Here is a 20,052-nt window from a genome sequence, read left to right on the forward strand (position 1 = left end):
AAAAACTTTGGTTTTTATATTGATGGGACATCTTTTGTTTTCAGATTGGCAGTAGAAGTAGTGTTTATTCTCCAGAAAGCAATGTACGAAAAACAGGCTCATATATATATGAAGAGTTTATGCCCACAGATGGTACTGATGTTAAGGTAGGATTGATTAAAATGGACTTTAATTTTGTATTTTAGATTTACCAATGATCTCAGGAAAAGTGGTAATCTTTTAGTTAGCTATATCTAACCTTTATTCTGGATCTCTGTTTTTTTTTGATTAGGGATTCTTAATGTTTTCTCCCATGAACACCTTTGGCAGTCTGAAGCCTGTGGACCCTTTTTTAAGAATAGTGTTCTTCTTAGATACCCAAAATAAAATACACATGATTATGAGGGAGGCAAATTTCATTGAAGTATAGTTATCAAAATATTTTAAAACCAACTTCGTGGTAAACATAATATATCTATGTCTTTAAAAGGACTTTAAATAATAAAATATCGTGGATAAGGGCCACCACAGTTTCCAAGCAGTGATTAGCGTAAATAATGTTTTGAGATCTGTGGCAACAGTGATGTAATATTAAAATGTGATTTCACTTGGTGGCAAATGAGGTTCTTAATTACTTTACTTTCAGCCAGTCTCTTTGTAACCAGAGTGTTCTTCCTAAAGTATAAATCTAATCATTAATCTATTCTTAAAAAGTCCCTAGTGAATCTTTATTGACCACAGGATAATAAGCAGATTCATAAGCCTGATATCCTAGTATACCTCTTAATACTCAATATAATAGTTTTCTATAGAGAATGAAACATCAGTTTACTAGTTTTGTCATGTAATTAATTACAACTTTTCCAATGAATTGAAACTTCTGATATGTAAATGCAAAGATGTGCCTTTCTAATCGTCTAGAGTCTGAACTATTTTTTTATTTTTCTTAATTTGTTGTCTCCTGGTTTTATGTAAATTTATATATATGTATACTTAACATTTGTGAAAGGTTTATACAGTGGGTCCAGATTATGCCCACGCTGAAGCTCGAAAATCACCAGCACTTGATGGCAAGGTGGAACGAGATAGTGAAGGAAAAGAAGTAAGATACCCTGTTATTCTCAATGCACGAGAGAAATTAATTGCTTGGAAAGTCTGCCTTGCTTTTAAGGTAAGATGTTATACAAGCCATACAGACCTTTATAAGAGAAATTCTAATTTTCTTTTATGAGTAAGATGTTATTTGGGTTTATAATTGGAGGAGTAAGCTGAGAAAGTAATTATGTCTGAACAGTTCATGTACTTTTCAAGGGATTCTTATATTGCCAATATATTCTTTATTATATAAAAGGAAATATTGTCAATTTGTTCAGAAATTAATATTACAGGAAATAACTAGTATTAGGGGGATTGTCTAATGGATTTTTTAAAACTGGTTATATGTATAACTTTTCATAGAACTGATAAAATTTTTTTGTTGAATAAAAATGTTCCTCAGTGTTCTAGCCTTGGCGATTGATTCTTTGGCCTAATATATGATAAAAGGTGTTCATGAAAGCAATATAAATACATTTCTTAAAGAAAACATTTTACTTCTGACACTTGACTAATTCCCTCGATTAATCTATATTGTTAGGTTTTTATCTAACTAATGTATAGTAAAGATTTAAATAGAAGTAGTACAGCCTGCATTTAGTAAAGGATAAATTTAACTTTTTTTTGAGACAGAGTCTCACTTTGTTGCCTGGGCTAGAGTGAGTGCCGTGGCATCAGCCTAGCTCACGGCAACCTCAAACTCCTCGGCTTAAGCGATCCTACTGCCTCAGCCTCCCGAGTAGCTGGGACTACAGACATGCGCCACCATGCCCGGCTAATTTTTTTTTTCTATATATATTTTTAGTTGTCAAGATAATTTATTTCTATTTTTTAGTAGAGACGGGGTCTTGCTCAGGCTGGTCTCGAGCTCCTGACCTCAAGTGATCCACCCGCCTCGGCCTTCCCAGAGGGCTAGGATTACAGGCATGAGCCACCGCGCCCGGCCAAGGATAAATTTAACTTTTTGAAATCTTGCCTTGGATCTATAACTTCAACACTAGTATATACTACTGGTTATTAAATAATAAAGAAATACTTTATGTCTGAATAATTTCAAGCCTCTTTCATGGAAGGAATATTAGCTTGTAAATAAGTTTTAATAGCTTTATATAAATTATTTTATTATACCAGGATTCCAAAAACTGTGACTTAAAATCACATTATATTAATAACTCATGATTTGAACATAAAATTTAGAAAATCAGAAAGTTCTTAGAGCCTTTCAGCCATTTTCATCTCCTGAATAAAGTAAATTTATTTCAGGTGCTCACAAATATGTGGTTGTCAGGGCTTAAGGGGTTCACAGGAACAATTGGATATTTCCTCTGGGATGTGTCTTCAAAATTATTTTTCCTTTTTTTCCTTTTTGGATTAAAGTGATGTAATTTCTAGTAGTACAAAGATTTTTATTAGAGCCTTTAAAATTTTTGCTTTTGTTTCAAATTAAATGTTAATTGAAGAACTTTTTGATACAGTGTGATTTTGCGGGGGGGGGGGGATGCCACCAATTTGTCCCAGAGCAAGTATGTTATTTTTTTGACCCCTCTAGTCCCTTATGCATTATTATTCTGCATCTACTTCATGATAAGAAACTTAAACAAATCATTTGACATATATAATGTATTTTCCAAGTACTCAAGTTACAAATAAATAATTACTTTCATTTCTTGCTGTGAAATAAACCAAGATACAGTAGTATATTTTTAGGCATTTATAAAATTTAATATGTTCTGATAAGACTAGAAAACTGTGAATCTTAATAATTTAAATGAAACTTTAAAGTTTATAACTTATTTTAAATAGCAAACAGTTTGTGGCTTTGATTTGTTACGGGCCAATGGACAGTCCTATGTCTGTGATGTCAATGGCTTCAGTTTTGTGAAAAATTCCATGAAGTATTATGATGATTGTGCAAAAATACTTGGGTAAGAATTTTTAAGTTTATTTTTCGTCTCTTTACCGTCCCATACTAGTTATTCAGAAACCAAATAATTTTTAACATTAAATGATCAGGGTTATTTTTTAAAGCATTGTAGAGTAAAAATCAGTGTTCATAAAATGATATCCCCAAAGACTATGCCAGATCCTGAGTTATACTTTGGTTTATCAAAGACAGATTAATTTAAGATCTTTATAGATGAAAGCCTAAAGGTATTTTAACTTAATAGATTAGCTAATGCTATATAACATTGGTGATTATTAAGCAGCTTATTTATGAAGATATCTGTTCCTCAAATTTTTGCCATATAATTACAGTTGAAGAAGTTTTCTTCTCCTTCTGAATGGTACAAAATTAACATTTATGAAATAAGTAAACAGTAAAATGGACATATTTAGAATTCAGGATTTTTTTGCATGGCAGTTCTTCAAGCGTACGTTGCTTGGAGATATTCGTAGGATTATCAAGTGAACATAAATTATTTCGTATACAAGTACCATTTTTATATTCTTCACCTTGTTTTTTTTATACCTTGATTCAGAAGACTAGCGAGGCAAAAACTATTTTTAAGACATTTCAAAGTATAATATGACAAAGCCATAGAAAACTTACACTTTAAAATGTTTAATAATTGGAGTCACTTTTTATATAGGTTGAGTATCAGTTATCCAAAATGCTTGGGACCAAAAGTGTTTTGAATTTCAGAAGTTTTCAGATTAGGGATATTCAATCTGTAACATGTTTCAAAGATTTGTAAACTTACCCTTCAATTGAAATTGGAAGGAGTTTACTAAATTTTAACATGAATAAATGCTAAATTAAACAAAATAAGAAGTATTATAATTACTAAACATGTTTCCATTGTTAAACCTATTGGTATAGTAGTGATTTGTTTAAAATGAGCATGATATTTAGAATAGCTTTATAAGCATTCAGTAAACTAAAAAATGATCAGTGACTGTGACCACACAGAAGAGACAATCTTGGGTTCAAGAATGTATGTAATTATTAATAGATACGATATAATTATAGTGATTTATTTGAATTCGATGTTGGTTTATATTTTAAAAATAATTTATTTTATTAAATAAGTAAATACCAAATTTGTTTTATCGCATTGATGTGTTTTGGCACATCAATTTAGAACTGCTTCTAACTTTTTCTTGATCAAGGTTGATTCTTTGGGTTACTTTATATGTGATATAATCACTAGATTAACTTTAATTCTTATGATTCTCTGTCGTTGTGTCATTAAGTACCCAGTTTTGTCCTGAAATGTAACTAATTTTTGATTTTCTTCCTTTTTTGTCTTGAAGAAATATTGTAATGCGAGAGCTTGCTCCACAATTTCATATCCCCTGGTCAATACCCTTAGAAGCTGAAGATATACCAATTGTACCAACTACATCTGGAACCATGTAAGTTTGAATTATTTTCATTCAGAAATTCCTTGGGTTTTCCATGTCAATCTCTGCCATTACAATAAAAATTAATTTGCTTAATGATTATTAGACACTGAAACTGTGTATGTTTTCATATTATTCAAATTGAAGATGGAGGAATAGATTTATATGCTTTTACAAGGGTCCAGTAGACTAAAATTCTTTTATGTTATTACAAGTAAAATACTGAAATGTGCCTTGATAATCATAGAACTATTTAATCAAGCCACAAAAATAAAACAGGTACTAATTCATAGTGGTCATACAACTTTTGTTCTCTCAAGTCATATCTTGAGGTAAATTAATTAGACCAATATTGCCAACATGTTTTTAAATATTTTGCTATTGAAAATGACTCCTTTAAATTCAGATCAGTTGACTGAATGCTTCATATTCACAGCTTACACATTTACATTAGCATGTTAACTATTCTAAGAAGTTTTGATTAGGGGGGAAACTGTTTAATTCTGTTTTTAAGTCTGCATTTCCTATACTTACCACAAAGTTTTTTTCAGGTAACTTTATTAATATCCTGCAGGGTTATATTCTGCATCTTACAATTTGGCAAACACTAGATTATACCTCTTAACTCTAGCCTGCTTCTAAGATAATTTCATCTTCCGATAATTTGAGTTTTAAATACTTGTTCTCCTTATATGCACAAAATATAGCAAATAGATAAATATAGCAACCATCATATGAAGCTTTATTTTGTTTTGATTTAATGAAATCTCAGTCTATAATGATCTAATGCTACAGGGCAGATACTTAATAAAGTTCAGGGATTGTAGTCTATTTACTTTTATGCCACAGTTAATGTAGCCATCTTAGAGAAGATAATTTATCATATTACATAACTTAATATCACCTGCTCCTCCAACTTCTTAATTTTTTTTTAGGATTTGATTTCATAAAATTAAGATAGTTATTTAAGTACTAGTCTTCATGGGGAAGATCTTGAAATGGTAAAAGACTCTAAATAAATGACTAGATTTTTATATTAATCTGAATTACACAACACAAATCTTTGTTAGAGTATGAAGAACATATATTTTTTTCATTTTAGGATGGAACTTAGATGTGTCATAGCTGTTATACGTCATGGGGATCGAACACCAAAACAAAAAATGAAAATGGAAGTGAGACATCAAAAGTATGTATTAAGAGGAATAATTTAACACTTGTGGTATAATTCTAAGATTTTTGATAAGTGATAAGCTCTTTTGATAAATATATTATGTTAGTTTAAATATATAGTGTGATGATGTTAATTATCTGGGTGACTAACAGTGCTCTGTCTTTTTTATAAGGTTTTTTGATCTTTTTGAAAAGTGTGATGGTTATAAATCAGGGAAATTAAAACTCAAAAAACCAAAACAATTACAGGCAAGTGCATTTGCTTTCTTGTTGAGTTTTAAATTTTTATCAGTGAAATTACATAAAAATTCAATTCTTTGTTAATTTATTTTATAGGAAGTGCTGGATATTGCACGACAGCTTCTTATGGAGCTGGGGCAAAACAATGATTCTGAAATTGAAGAGAACAAGCCAAAACTTGAACAGCTTAAGACCGTATTAGAGATGTGAGTATCTTTTTGAAATCCTTAATTGTGGTAACTACTTATAGTTCTCCGTTGTGTGACTTTCCATTTTAATTTCCTTCACAGTCTTATCTTTTTACTCTATCACTGTAGCTGAGGAGAAATGAGGGCAAATCTAATGTGAGAAAATAGATTATTTTATGTAAGGTTATTGTTTTAGTTTTACTTTTAATTTTAATGAGAAGATTAAAATAGGACATTAAATTTGTATCTTCTGTGAAATACGGCTTAGAATGAAGGCCACATTGCTAACATGACTGCAGATTTAGTGGTGTGTAAATAAAGTTTTGAACTATGCTTTAAGGAAGTAAAATTGATACCCACCAGTATTCCTGTTATAAGCTCTACATATTTAACCTCTTATAGTCTTATATTCTTCATTTTTTAAAATACGTGTGCTTATTCTATATGATCCATTTAGCTTGCCATTTTATTTTTCAGGTATGGCCATTTTTCTGGAATAAATCGTAAAGTCCAATTGACCTATCTCCCTCATGGTTGTCCTAAAACGTCTAGCGAAGAGGAAGGTATGTCATTCCTAATGCTTATAGTGTTTTACTTATACATAGTGATTTACTACTCATTGTTGATTACGTTTGGACCATCTTCTGCTTAATAGTTTACGGACTGGCATGCTGAGTAAAGGAAAAATAGAGTTTGTTAACTGTGCCTTCTATTCTTTAAATAAAGGATAAAGTTTATTTTTTATTCTTTAAAGGATAGATTTTATTATTTTAAAAACTGCTTAGGACCTCTCTTTTACTCTGAGATTGTTTCAGAAAGTTTATTTATTTATAAATATTATTTAATGGGCCTTTTCTTTCACTTTTGATAGAAGAGGGCAGAGTATACTGGGAGAAAGCTTAAGAAGTACTAAAATACTATTTGAAAAAATACACAAGTAACATTTCTCTAAAATTGATATTTCCCTCCACCCAGTAAACCAGAATAAGCATTTAAATAAAATTAGTCTCCTAAGAGCAGTCAGTACAAAATTCCATAAATGTGTTTCCCTTTCAAAAGAAAAATAGACAGGGGAAGTCATTTCATAGAGAAATGCAGGTGGCCAATAAAATAATAATGATAATAATTCTCTTGCCTATCATAATGGCCAAGTTTTTCTTCTTTTCTTAAACTAGTAATAAAGAATGCTGATGAGAATACATTGCAACAAGATTTCAGTCTGCAGGTAGAAGTATAAATTGACACAACTTTTTGAAAAGTAATTTTGCAATGTATATCAAAAACTTTGAAAAAGTTTGTTGTTATGCCTTGACCTTAATTCTACTTGTAAGAATCTATCCCTAGGAAATAATCAAATGTTCAGGGAAGGATTGATCTATAGGGATATTCACAGCAAAAATTGAAGTAATGATTATCTTAAATGCAAACATAAGTTTGAATATGTTAACCTTTATATAGTTATTTTAACATTTGACATGTTGCTGTTACCACACTTAGTGATTGATAGCAATATCACTTCCCGTCTTAATGTTTATGATCAAAAATATTCTATAAACAAACATAATTTAAAAAGTCAGTTAACTGTCCTTCCATACATTAATATTAGCCTGCATGGTAAAGCATACAGAACTGCTAACTAGCCCCAAGGAAAAGGATGATTTTCTATCACTTTTAATGAATCATCGCTAAGTTTTTTAAAGGCTTATAATGCTTATTTTAAAATTACCTTTGTTTTTAGAACCCAACACGGATCTTAACCACAAAAAAGGCAGGTCACAATTAAGTGTGGAAACTCATTCACTTATGGTACCTCCCTCATGTCTGAGAAAATACTCTGATCTGGGACATACAGAGATTTTACAATTCCAAATTTAAAAAGCTACTCTTGAACATTTTACTGTTTGCATAAAACTTATTAGGTTGTGTAAAATTTAAATTAGAATAAACGTTAGGCTCTGTCATCCCATGTCTTCCTAAAAATTATGCAAGTCACTGATTTCCCATCATAAAAACGTGTATATCTTTTCCACTAACATAGTTCCTTTTATTTGACAGCACTGCAGAAGGCACTTGATATAAAGACAGATCTAAGTTCTGGATTGTGGTGCCAAGGAGCTCTTACTGTAGCAGATATAGCGAAACTAAATTAAATCCATTGGACAGATCACTGTGAGAGCAGGGAAGGCAGAAGCAATACTTTGCTTCAGAAAATCTGAAGCTGTCTTCCTAAAGTATGAAAGAAATTTTGAAATTTCAGTAAGATTTTAACAGGTAAAGCTGGGGATATTCCTGACAGACACAACAGCCTACAAAGATGGATTTTAGGAACAAAATAATTACACATGGGCCATAATCCACTGCAAAAGAGCACAGAGAAAAAATTAATCTTGAAGCGTATTTGTTTAAAGAACCAAACTTAAAATTTGTTTTATCCTTTCACACGTATTGTAGACAACCGAAGAGAAGAACCGTCCTTACTTCTGGTTCTAAAATGGGGAGGAGAATTAACCCCTGCAGGAAGAGTCCAGGCTGAAGAACTTGGAAGAGCTTTCAGGTGTATGTATCCTGGGGGTCAAGGTAAATCTTTGATTTCTTTAATTTGATTCAATTCATAAGTCATATTTTTAAATGCTTGTTTACTTTGTGATGTTATTAAATACTCACAGAAATACAGTGAGATAAAAATATAGCTTAAGTGATTTGAGGATTTATTTTCAGGAGATTATGCAGGATTTCCTGGTTGTGGTTTACTTAGATTACATAGCACCTACCGACATGACCTTAAAATATATGCCTCTGATGAAGGACGAGTCCAGATGACTGCAGCTGCTTTTGCAAAGGTATAAATAAGTATTTTTTAGAATTGCCATAATTTTTATCTAATATTGCATTTTAAAACATTTTTATTAAGGCAGTATTTAAAAATTTCATATTTGGAACTTCCAAGTAAAGCCTTGGAAGTCTCAAATGACAAGGATGAATTATATTATTAATAAAGTTAATTTATTGTAGTTACCTTACACTTTATGAAATTCAACACATAACAAAGTAGTTATTATGGTACTTTCTATTTTGCATATTAATTTTTTAAATCTGTTGGCTTTATTTAATATCTTTAGGGGCTGTTAGCTCTAGAAGGAGAACTTACACCCATTCTTGTTCAAATGGTGAAAAGTGCAAATATGAATGGCCTTTTGGATAGCGATAGTGACTCTTTGAGCAGTTGTCAGCAACGTGTGAAGGCAAGGCTTCATGAAATACTTCAGAAAGACAGAGATTTTACTGCTGAAGATTATGAAAAGGTGAGTCTTAGCAAATTGTTTTATATTGTGAAATATTACACACATACAGTTAAGTGCATAAAACATTACATGTACAGCTTATGGTAGTATAAAGCAAATACTGATGTAATCATCCTTCAGGTAGAGAAATACAACATTGGAACAACTCTGGCCCCTTTGTTTACTTCCCAATTGCCACTCGTCCCTGTCTCCTCAAAATAATACTATAATACTATCCTGACTTTTATGTTGTTCTTTTTTAGTCCTATCATAGCCAAAATACTTATATAAGTATACATCTCTAACCATTGTAGTCTCGTTTTTGACTGTTTTTTCTTTACTTTTCTTTAACTTTAAATCTATTTACTTTAATTGACAAAAATTGTATATTTATTATATACAACATGATGTTTTAAAATATGTATGCATCGTGGAATAACTAAACCAAGCTAATTAACATATGCATCACAGACTTCAGCAATTTTTTGATGAGAATACTTAAAATCTACTCTCTTAGCAATTTTCTCAAAAATATAATACATTGCTATTACTACAGGCACCATGTTGTATAATAGATCTCCTGAACTTTTTGTATCTAACTGAAATTTTGTATGCCTTAACTAATATTTCCCCATTCCCTTCCCTCTCCCAACCGCTGGCAATCACCATTTTACTCTCCCTCTATAGTTCAACTTTTTTATATTCTACGTATAAGTGCGATCACATGTGTTTGTCTTTCTGTGCCTGGCTTATTTCACTTAACATGATGTCCTCCGAGTTCATCCATGTTGTTACAAATGATAGGATTTCTTTCATTTTTAAGGCTGGATAATGTTCTATTATATGTATGTACCACATTTTCTTCACTGATTCATCGCATTGACAGACGTTAAGGTTGATTCCATATCTTGGCTATTGTGAGCAATACTGCAATGAACGTGAGAATGCAAATATCTCTTTGACATACTGATTTCATTTCCCTTCTCTATCAACACAGTAGTAGGATTCTTGGATCATATGGTAGTCCCATCTTTAGTTTTTTGAGCAGTGTTTATAGTGTTTTCCATAATGGCTCTATAGTACTGATTTGCTTTGGCTACTTTTTTAAGCTTCATGTAGTAGAACATGTTTGGTTTTTTATTTCTGACTTTTTTTATTCAATATTTGTGAAATTCAGCCATATTATTGAATGATGTCATAGTTAACTAATAATAATTGCTGTGTGGTATTCTATTTCAGGGGTTGGCAGACTTTTCTTTTTCTGTAAAAGACCAGATAGTTAATATTTTACTAAAAAAATTAGGCTTTGCAGACCTGAAATGGTCTGTTACATATTCTTTTTTTTTTTTTTTTTAATTAACTATCCTTTAGAAATGTAAAAACTATTCTTAGCTCATGGGCTTTGCCACAGGCCACATTTGACCAACAGGCTGTAGTTTGTTGATCTATGTTCTATTTTATGAATATACTACAATTTATATATGCTTTCTATTATTGTTACAGTTTGGGGCTGTTATGAACATCCTTGTATTTCTCATGGTGCATATGAGCACATGTTTCTTTTGGGTATATTCTAGATGTGGAATTGTTGTGAACCATGATTTGCTTATTATGTTTGATGTTAGATCATGTCAAACTGTTTTCCAAAGTCATTGAGCCAACTTATTAATATACTCCCACCTGAATTCCATGAGAGTTGTCATTGCTCCGTATAGCCTCTGTTCGTTGTGGTTTTAATGTATGACATTTAGATATCCTCTTTAATGAGGACAAGACCCCTGTCCTTTTTTTCTACTAGTTGTCTGTGTTTTTTTTATTGAGTCATAGAAGTTCTTCTGGATATGAGTTCTTTGTTATATATGTATTTTAGATACTACCACCTACTCTGAGTCTTAACTGATGTTTTTTGATAAGTTCTTATTTTTCATGAATTCCAAGTTCAATTTTTACTGTTTAAGATATCTTTTTCTAATGACAGGTTATAAGATATTCTCTATAAGCTTTGCTGTTTTGCCCTTCACATTTATCTGCAATCCAGATAAAATTGATTTTCACGTGTGCTATGAGGTAAAGGTGTCAAAATTGATTTTTTTTCCCTGTAACTGTATGTACATCCAGGTGTTCCAGCACCACATACTGAAAAGACTTCTTTCCCCACTATTCCATAGTACCACCTTTATCACATATGTGTGATCTATTTCTAGACCCTGTATTGTTTGTTGATCCTTGTGCTAATGAATAAGACTTCCCAATGCCCACATGGATCCTTCTTTGAGCGTTTTTGGCTTTTCTTATATTTCCGTATAAATTTTAAAATAAGCTGGTCAAAAGTACTGTTGGGATTTTTATTTAGATTGCATTAAATGTGTAGTTTGCGCAGATTTCTATCTTTTTATCTAGTCTTTCAGTCTGAACTTAGTGTAGCTCCCTTTATTTAAATGTACTTTAATATCTCTATGATGTTTTATAATTTTCTGCTTAGAGGTCTTATACATCTTGTGTGCAAGGTCTGTTAGGTTTAGACTGAGATGCTTAGTATTATGCAGTTGTAAATGGTACCTCTTTAAAAATTTTGTTTTCTGATGTTGCTATATAGAAACAATTAGTTTTATAATATTCACAGTGTATGCATCAACCTTGTTGAACTCAGTTCTAATTTATCTAGATTTTTTTTATTCTTTAAAAGTGTATTGACAGATTTTTTCCTATCTAATCTTCATGCTTTTTTATACTTTTTCATGCCTTACTTCAATAGCTAGGAGCCATAAAACAATATTAAATAGAAGTAGCATTTCTTGTCCCTGTTCTCAAAGGAAAAGCATTTAACGCTTGTACATTAAGGATAAATTTTTTTGTAAATATTTTTTGTAGCTGCTCTTTTTCTAAATAAGGAAATTCCATTCTGTTCCTATTTTGCTAAGAGTTTTTCTCAAGAAAAGTTTTTGAATTTTATCATGTCTTCTCTCATCTATTGTATTATATGGTTTTTTCAATGTGAAACTAACCTTGGTCCTAGAATAAACTCAACTTTTTTGTGTATGTATTTTCTTTTTTGTATATCACTGGTTTTAGTTTGCTAATACTTTTGGTTAGGAGTTTTGCATCTATGTTCGTGAGTCAGATTGGCCTTTACTTTTTTATTCTTGTTATGTCTTTGCTTTCAGTGTCAGGATTATGCTAGTCTCGTAGAATTAGTTAGGGAGTGCTTCCTGTTTGGGGGGAGTAGTTTGTGTATAAACATTTCATTAAAGTTTTGGTAAAATTTACTGGTAAATCCTATAGATGGTTTCTTTGTGGGAGAGTTTCTAATTATGGATTCCAGAATAAGTTAGTACTTCTAAGTTATGTTTATATCAGTATTGTTAAGTTATATTCTTCTAGAAGTTTGTTCATAATGTCCTCTTTAAGTTCTTTATAATGTGTACAGGGTCTGTACAGATGTCCCTTTTTGTTTGTTAACATACCTTTTTTCTTTTGATCAGTTTCACCATGGTGATTATCGGTTTTATTAGTCCTTTCAAAGAACCATTGTTTAGATTTGTTGGTTCTCTGAATTATGTGCTTCTTTTCCATTTGATTAATTCTTATTGTTTAATATTTTGTTCCTTCTATAGTTTTGTTTTTCTAATTCTTGAAAACTAGTAACACTAGATGGATGCTTATAAATTCATTAATGTTTAATCTTTTATAAAATATGCACTGTAGGCCATAAATTTTCCTTTATGCACTCTTTTGACTACATTTGTAAATACAAATGTTTCCAGTACAAAAACATCTTTAAATTCTAGGCTCACTTTCTAGATCACCAGCCTTTGAGTTTTCCTTCCATAATTCTTTATAACCTTGTTATTTCTCAGATACCTGAAAACAGAAGTATAGAAGTTTTTTGCCCAGGATTTTTATTTACCTTCAGCAATTAGATTAGTTCAAAATACCTTGTTCATCATAACCAGAAACAGAATTCCACTTTATATGTTTTATATTTGTAGACACTTATTTGCTGTGGTTTAATAACTTGCCAAGCTAAGTGACAAAACTAAAATTTAGAATTACGTTGTTCTCAGCAGCTTTTGTTGAATTGGAAAAAACTCATTACAAAGGCATAAGAGCATAGTGGTTAAGAGCACCAGCTCTGTACCCAGACTACCTATGCTTGAATCCTGTTCCTTTACATGCTGGTGGCTTGATCTTGAGCAAGTAGCTTAACTTCAGTTAAACACCTCATCTGGGAAGAGATAATGATAATAATAGAGGCTTAGGGTTATTACATGCAAACATATGTTAAGTGGTTAGAACCATATTTACACATATTAAGTGATATGCAGTTCAAACTTGTGTTCAAGGGTCACCTATCTATATTTTGGGGGTCATCTTAATTTGTGGTATGGAATTATTCTCCAGCTACTAAAAAATTTGGAATATGTGTATTATTCTCCTAGACAGTTAAGCATAACCAGATATAAAATATATACTTTATTGCTTTTTAGCTTACTCCATCTGGAAGCATTTCTCTTATCAAATCAATGCATTTAATTAAAAATCCTGTGAAGACTTGTGATAAAGTTTATTCTTTGATTCAAAGTTTGACTTCTCAAATCAGACATCGAATGGAAGATCCCAAATCATCAGGTAAATATTATGCTTCTTGGAGTATAAAACAAATAAAAGTTACTATTCAATTGTTGTAAGCATCTTTAAATAAGGTACACTAATCTTCTTATTTTAAGACAGCAGGCCTCTCTTGAGATCTAGTATAATGTGAGTTAATATATATCCACCAAAAAATAATACCTAAGTTATGGCCGCTTTGTTCCATGGCAGCGTGAAAGGAACAATAAGACATCCTCATTTGATTATCTTATGTAGCATTGCCATATAATTAAGTAGTAAATAGGCAGCATAATAAGAAGAAGCAAGCAACAAGAAGGTGATCTGGGCTCTGGTTCTAAGGTTAGCTTGGTTAATAACTTGGACAACCTTGGCGTCCTTGGTTTCTCATTGGTAAAAATGAATAATTTGATCTATTTTTAACATCTAAGTTTCCTTTCTGTTAAAGATAGTCTGTCTACTCTGTTATGTGAATCTAATAAAAATGATATATTTTCAAAATTGAAAATATGTTAGCTTAGCCAGGCGCGGTGGCTCACACCTGTAATCCTAGCACTTGGGAGCCTGAAGAGGGCAGATCATTTGAGCTCAGGAGTTCGAGACCAGCCTGAGCAAGAGCGAGATCCCGTCTCTACTAAAAAATAGAAAGAAATTAGCTGGACAACTAAAAATATATAGAAAAATTAACTGGGTATGGTGGCGCATGCCTGTAGTCCCAGCTACTCGGGAGGCTGAGGCAGGAGGATTGCTTGAGCCCAGGAGTTTCAGGTTGTTGCGAGCTAGGCTGACACCACGGCACTCTAGCCAGGGCAACAGAGTGAAGCTCTGTCTCAAAAAGAAAAAAAAATATATTAGCTTAAAAGAGTTTTGTCATAATCGTTGTTTTTCTAATTGTTATTAAAGTCAGTAACATATGGAAGAGGTCTTTTATAAACTTAGTTCCAAGTACTTAGACCAAATACTTATATTTGATCCAAGTGTATAAAATATATGGTTGCTAATAACATATGCCTATGATAATATTCCTTGCTTCTTATAATTTTATTATACCTTTGACACTTTAAAAAGTTTCTAATTATCAATATTTTTAATGTACCTAATCAGATTTTAAGTTGAATATACTAAAAATGTTATGTTGTTTTAGATATTCAGCTTTATCATAGTGAAACATTGGAACTTATGCTACGTAGATGGTCCAAGTTGGAGAAAGACTTTAAAACAAAGAATGGAAGATATGATATTAGTAAAATCCCTGACATATATGACTGTATAAAATACGATGTCCAGCATAATGGTTCCTTGAAATTAGAAAACACAATGGAATTATATAGGCTTTCAAAGGCATTAGCAGATATTGTTATCCCTCAGGTAAGTAATTCTTAAGAATCATTTTTCTTATAGTATCGTATAAATAAATAATTAAACATATCTATCAGTGGTTAAAAGATAATTGTTTTTTGTGTCTCTAGAAAAGTCATAACTTTAAAAAGAAACTTAGGTAATTATGAATTTACATTTTAAGCTTTTTATTGGTTATATTAATCACATTTGAGTTTTTAATAGTTGGTTTTAGTGACTTGTTTTTAAGCAGACTTTATTTATTAGAGCAATTTTAGGTTCATAGCAAAATTGAACAGAAGATACAAAGATTTCCTATATATCCCCTCCCCCACATGTGCATATCACCACCCTCTATTATGGATATTCCCCCACCACAATGGTACATTTGTTGCAACTGATGAACCTATATTGATACATCATTATCACCCAGAGTTCATAGTTAATATTATATGGGCTTACTTGTGGTGTTGTCCATTCTTTGGGCTTAAAAAATTTATATGGACATGTATCTACCATTATATTAATTATATCAGATAGAATAGTTTTACTGTCCTAAGAATGTGTAGTGACTTTTTTTTAATTTAAGAATTGATACTCATAAAGAATAATAATATGCTAACAAAACAACCAAAAGCAGTAGAGGATAAATCACTTAAGTATTTATTGGATACCTGTTGTGCACCTCTCAGCTCTATATGGAAATATGTGGGGATTGGAACAAAAACGTAGTTGTGGCCCTATATAAAGTTTTTTGCAATTCCTTTTACATTATGTTAAAGTATTGAAAATAATCTTTAGAGATCAAGATGTAAGTGGTTATTCTTTTGGGTGATAATGGATCTTTTCATTAAAGGAGGATAAAAATAAAGGCGTACCAAGAATTCAAATAACTGAAATGTATTAAGCAGGGAATCAAATTGATAAATAAAGGGGCAAGTGACAAATCACATTTACATCAGGAATATGTTAGAAGAAAAAAGTTCCAGATGCCATTTTGGGACCTTTTTTCAACTCAGTTGCTAAAAGATGACTTGGATATTGTAAAGGGGATGTTGGGGTAGATCAGATATTCCAGCTGTGAACTAAGTAAAGTTAAGAAGCAGGAAAAGATGAAATACATGAAAAGGATAATGATTATGAACAAAAGTTTAAATAGCCTCACTTATAAATGCACATGTATGAGAATGGTTAAAATGACGCTAGTGTCCCTTTTCTATTATTCATAGACAGTCCAGGAAAAACTACAGATTTTGAAAACTGGGAATTCAGACAGTATGCAACTTACCTACAGGTCTTTGTGTACATGTTAAAGATTAGTTTATTTCTTCAGCATAAAAGAGGACCATATATTTGTTTGATGAGACATATAATATAGGCAGTTTCAGGTATATTATATGAATCAGTTATGTACAAACATAAATTCTTTTTAAAAAGAATGAAAATATCTCATACGTCAAGAATATGTCTTTCGGCCCTACTTTAAGAAACACAGAAACAGGATTCATTCATTCTCTGACAATTTCTTTCATATACCAAATGAAAAAGGCAAGTTTTATTCTGTAAAAGAGAAGTTTTATTTTAAAGAATAAAGGTTTTATTTTTATAACATAAGATGTTTGAAGATTACCATCAAATTGAATACATAATTCTTCAGGACTCAGTTTTAAGTATTGGTTTAGGTTGATGATCATCAAGCTGCTGCTGACTTGATTCTACTTAACTCATTAAGTAAAGTTATTGAGTCAGCATCCATCTTTATGAAATTCAAGATAGAGAATTCATTCAAAGTTTTCCTATTAAAGATTCCAAGAGAAATGATTACTGTTAATTCAGGTAAACAACTAATTATGCATTGGAAGCATAAATAAGACCCTGATTTTCTTCATTGATGGTGAACTGCTTTGATAGTAGTCCAGGCTCAAGGTCTTAGTTGTACTTATTCTTACAATGCAAATTATTTAAAAATATACTTTTTAACAACTAGCTGGAAATATAAGACTCTTAAATATTTATGGGAGCTATATGCATTTTTCAAGGTAGGCTTTCAATATATCTAAATGTATCCCCTATTGAGTAGCTAAATAAATACACAATGCTTTGTCTGATTGTTTACCATAATCATTTCTGTGCCATTGCATGGCTTATTACACTCACCCCTCTATGTTTTCTATCATATATATAGTAAACATTTTAGAATTGGATGAAAAGTTGGTTTCTAAGAGTTGGGCCCAAAAGAAAACTCAAGTGTTAAAATAGGATTTTAGATGATAATTTCTAATTTCTCCTCTTTACACAGTGTATGTATTTCAGATATATTCTTTAGTAGGTGAAGAAACTTTTCACTATGTCCTAGTAACTAAATATTTATAATGAATTTTTTAAAATATCATAATTAGAAGAAGCACTAATGATTAGCATGGTTGTAAAAGATTTGATCCATCATTTGTATCTCTTAAAGTAATTCTTCAAGTTCAGCAGTTCTCAATATTACAGTAATTCTCTTTGCTGAAATTAGGTTAGATTTTCACAATAGTCTGAGAATTTATTTAAAGAGAACTCTAAAATTATTTTTCTTGCATAAGTTATTTATTTTTGAAATGTTGAGAATCTTCAGACAAAATTATGCCCAAGCTTAAGCTTACAGGAACCAGTCCTATTTTTGGTAAATTCATAACTTTAAAAGCAAAAGTCTTTTTGTGTGCTTTCCTAGAGTCCTGAGATTATTTTATAAATTGAGTAGAGCACAATTTGGATTTACTTCCCTAACTTTTTGGTTTCACAGTCCTTCTTGTGGCAGAAACTTGAGATTTCTTCTTTTTTTAGTGAGGTGTTGAATTCAGGTTAGTAAATATTATCTTGCTTTGTTACTTTAGCCCTCATAAATGCAAAACCCATGGACAAAATGTAGATACTTCCAATCACTGAAAAGATAACTAAAAATTATGAAGATTATACCATAGTAATAATTTGTAACGTAAATGTATGTAATAGAAAAAATAAAACTTGGCATTTGTAGTTCTCAAACAAATAAAGAATATTTCAAGTTACAAAACTTGATGTCTCAGTCAAATAATATAAAATTTTAACTTGTTTAGAATGAACTAATATAGATTAATGGGGTATCATTATCTGTGCAAGAAAAATGTATATACATTCTGATATAATTCAAAGTGATGCTATGCCTTTAAAAATTGATTCTTATATCTATGCCTTGTAAATTAAGTAATTCAATCATATCTAAATTTAAATGATAAAATATGATCTGTTACTTTTAGTTATTTTAACAGTGAAACTAATTTTAATTTTGATACGTATTTATGGCATAATAGAATCAACATTTCATTTTTAACTAGACTGAATTTTCAGAAAATAAGGCCTTGGTTTAAAAAAGTTGTTTTAAGATAGTCATAGTGATGTGGTGGTAGATAAGAACATTTAAAGACCACATTTGATATTAAAATTCTCTTAATTGAGATGATACATTTATTGAAGTTTGAAGATAATTTCTTTGGTTATCTGAAGATTATGAAATACTAAAAATTCTTTATAATAGCTTCGCTATATAAAGTTCAATGACATTAAATTCACCATAGGAAGCCTTTAAATAGCTTCACCCAGTATTTATTTAATCAGTTCTATTTGTGGCAGTAATATTGTAACTACATATGGGAACTTGAGTATCTAAAAATTATTTGGTCCTAATTGATGGTGGCAGATGAGCAAATATGTCGCTGTTTTGAAGAGAAAGGTTTCTTTATTACAGAAGTAATGTATCTTTGTTGTAAAACTAGAAAATATAGATAATCTAAAAAAAATCACTATAATGTTACCAGCTAAAGAAAAATGTCCATGTTTAAGGCCACTTTCCTTAAATTCATGCACATTTACTTTTTCTCATAAATGCATATATATAACATGTATTGTTTATAAAAATGGAATCGGGAAAAGCATACTGTTTTACAACCTGAATTTTTCCTTCATTTAGCATTAAGAACTTCTTTTCACATCAGTAAAGCTATATATACATTGTTACTACTAACGGATGAGTGATGTGAATGTAAGAATAATTTATTTAACCAATTTCTCATATTTGGAAATCTGGATCCTTTTAGTTTCTTTCACTCTCTTTACACATCTTTCCATGCTCTCAAGACTATTTCTAAAGCTCCAGAAATCATAACCGTTTTTACCCAGACCAGAAGTGTATGCAAATGCCTGTTTCCTCACACCTTGCTAATAACAAATTTAAAAAATTTTTTTTACCTGATGATATTTTAAAATTCCAACATTTTACTTTTGTTTACACATACATCCACAATTGGATGCATATCCCTTTTGCACCCACTTCACAGGTATCTACATTGGCAAGATTATTGAACCAACTTAGCTTCAGTTTAAGGTAAATGACCCAAATGAGTTCCATTTTTGCACATCTTTCATCTGTAATCAATGAAAGTGCTGATTTTCTTTATTAGGCAATTTTGAGATCTGTTGTCTACACCGATGTTATTCCATGTGAATCTTTTTTGAGGAATCTGATAGCAGAAAATAGCCTTTAAATTGAAATATCCCAGAATAAACTTGGAAAGAGAGGGTATATGTGTTTCTTCTCTCTTCCCTATTCTCCTTCCCACTTTCTGCCCTCTTCCTTTCTCTCCTTCTTCCCTTCCACACACTCATGTCATGGATTTTTCTTTTCTCACATAAGGTCATTTTCTAACCTACCACTTTGAACTGTAATATTCATTGCAATTACTTACAACTACTATGTTTTCTTAACAGTTCACATTGTATAATAATTC

The 20,052-nt window shown here is 31.0% G+C and overlaps 1 protein-coding gene across 12 annotated transcripts in view; it reads left to right on the forward strand.

The window, feature by feature from the left end:
* Positions 1 to 20,052, forward strand: part of PPIP5K2 (diphosphoinositol pentakisphosphate kinase 2) — a 74,679-nt gene that overhangs the window by 22,345 nt on the left and 32,282 nt on the right. For 9 of the 12 annotated variants that reach the window (XM_045565605.1, XM_045565593.1, XM_045565597.1 and 6 more), the window contains exons 7-19: positions 45 to 146; positions 989 to 1,150; positions 2,878 to 2,999; positions 4,330 to 4,431; positions 5,522 to 5,608; positions 5,766 to 5,841; positions 5,929 to 6,038; positions 6,498 to 6,583; positions 8,472 to 8,597; positions 8,739 to 8,860; positions 9,140 to 9,322; positions 13,789 to 13,930; positions 15,054 to 15,277. In XM_045565605.1, the coding sequence (XP_045421561.1) occupies positions 45 to 146; positions 989 to 1,150; positions 2,878 to 2,999; positions 4,330 to 4,431; positions 5,522 to 5,608; positions 5,766 to 5,841; positions 5,929 to 6,038; positions 6,498 to 6,583; positions 8,472 to 8,597; positions 8,739 to 8,860; positions 9,140 to 9,322; positions 13,789 to 13,930; positions 15,054 to 15,277 (1,644 nt within the window). The remainder of the gene's footprint in view (positions 1 to 44; positions 147 to 988; positions 1,151 to 2,877; positions 3,000 to 4,329; positions 4,432 to 5,521; positions 5,609 to 5,765; positions 5,842 to 5,928; positions 6,039 to 6,497; positions 6,584 to 8,471; positions 8,598 to 8,738; positions 8,861 to 9,139; positions 9,323 to 13,788; positions 13,931 to 15,053; positions 15,278 to 20,052) is intronic. The other 3 variants (XM_045565596.1, XM_045565600.1, XM_045565604.1) reach the window with 1 other exon arrangement.

The sequence above is a fragment of the Lemur catta genome, chromosome 12 (genome assembly GCF_020740605.2).
Source record: "Lemur catta isolate mLemCat1 chromosome 12, mLemCat1.pri, whole genome shotgun sequence".
NCBI classification, from domain to species: Eukaryota; Metazoa; Chordata; class Mammalia; order Primates; family Lemuridae; genus Lemur; species Lemur catta.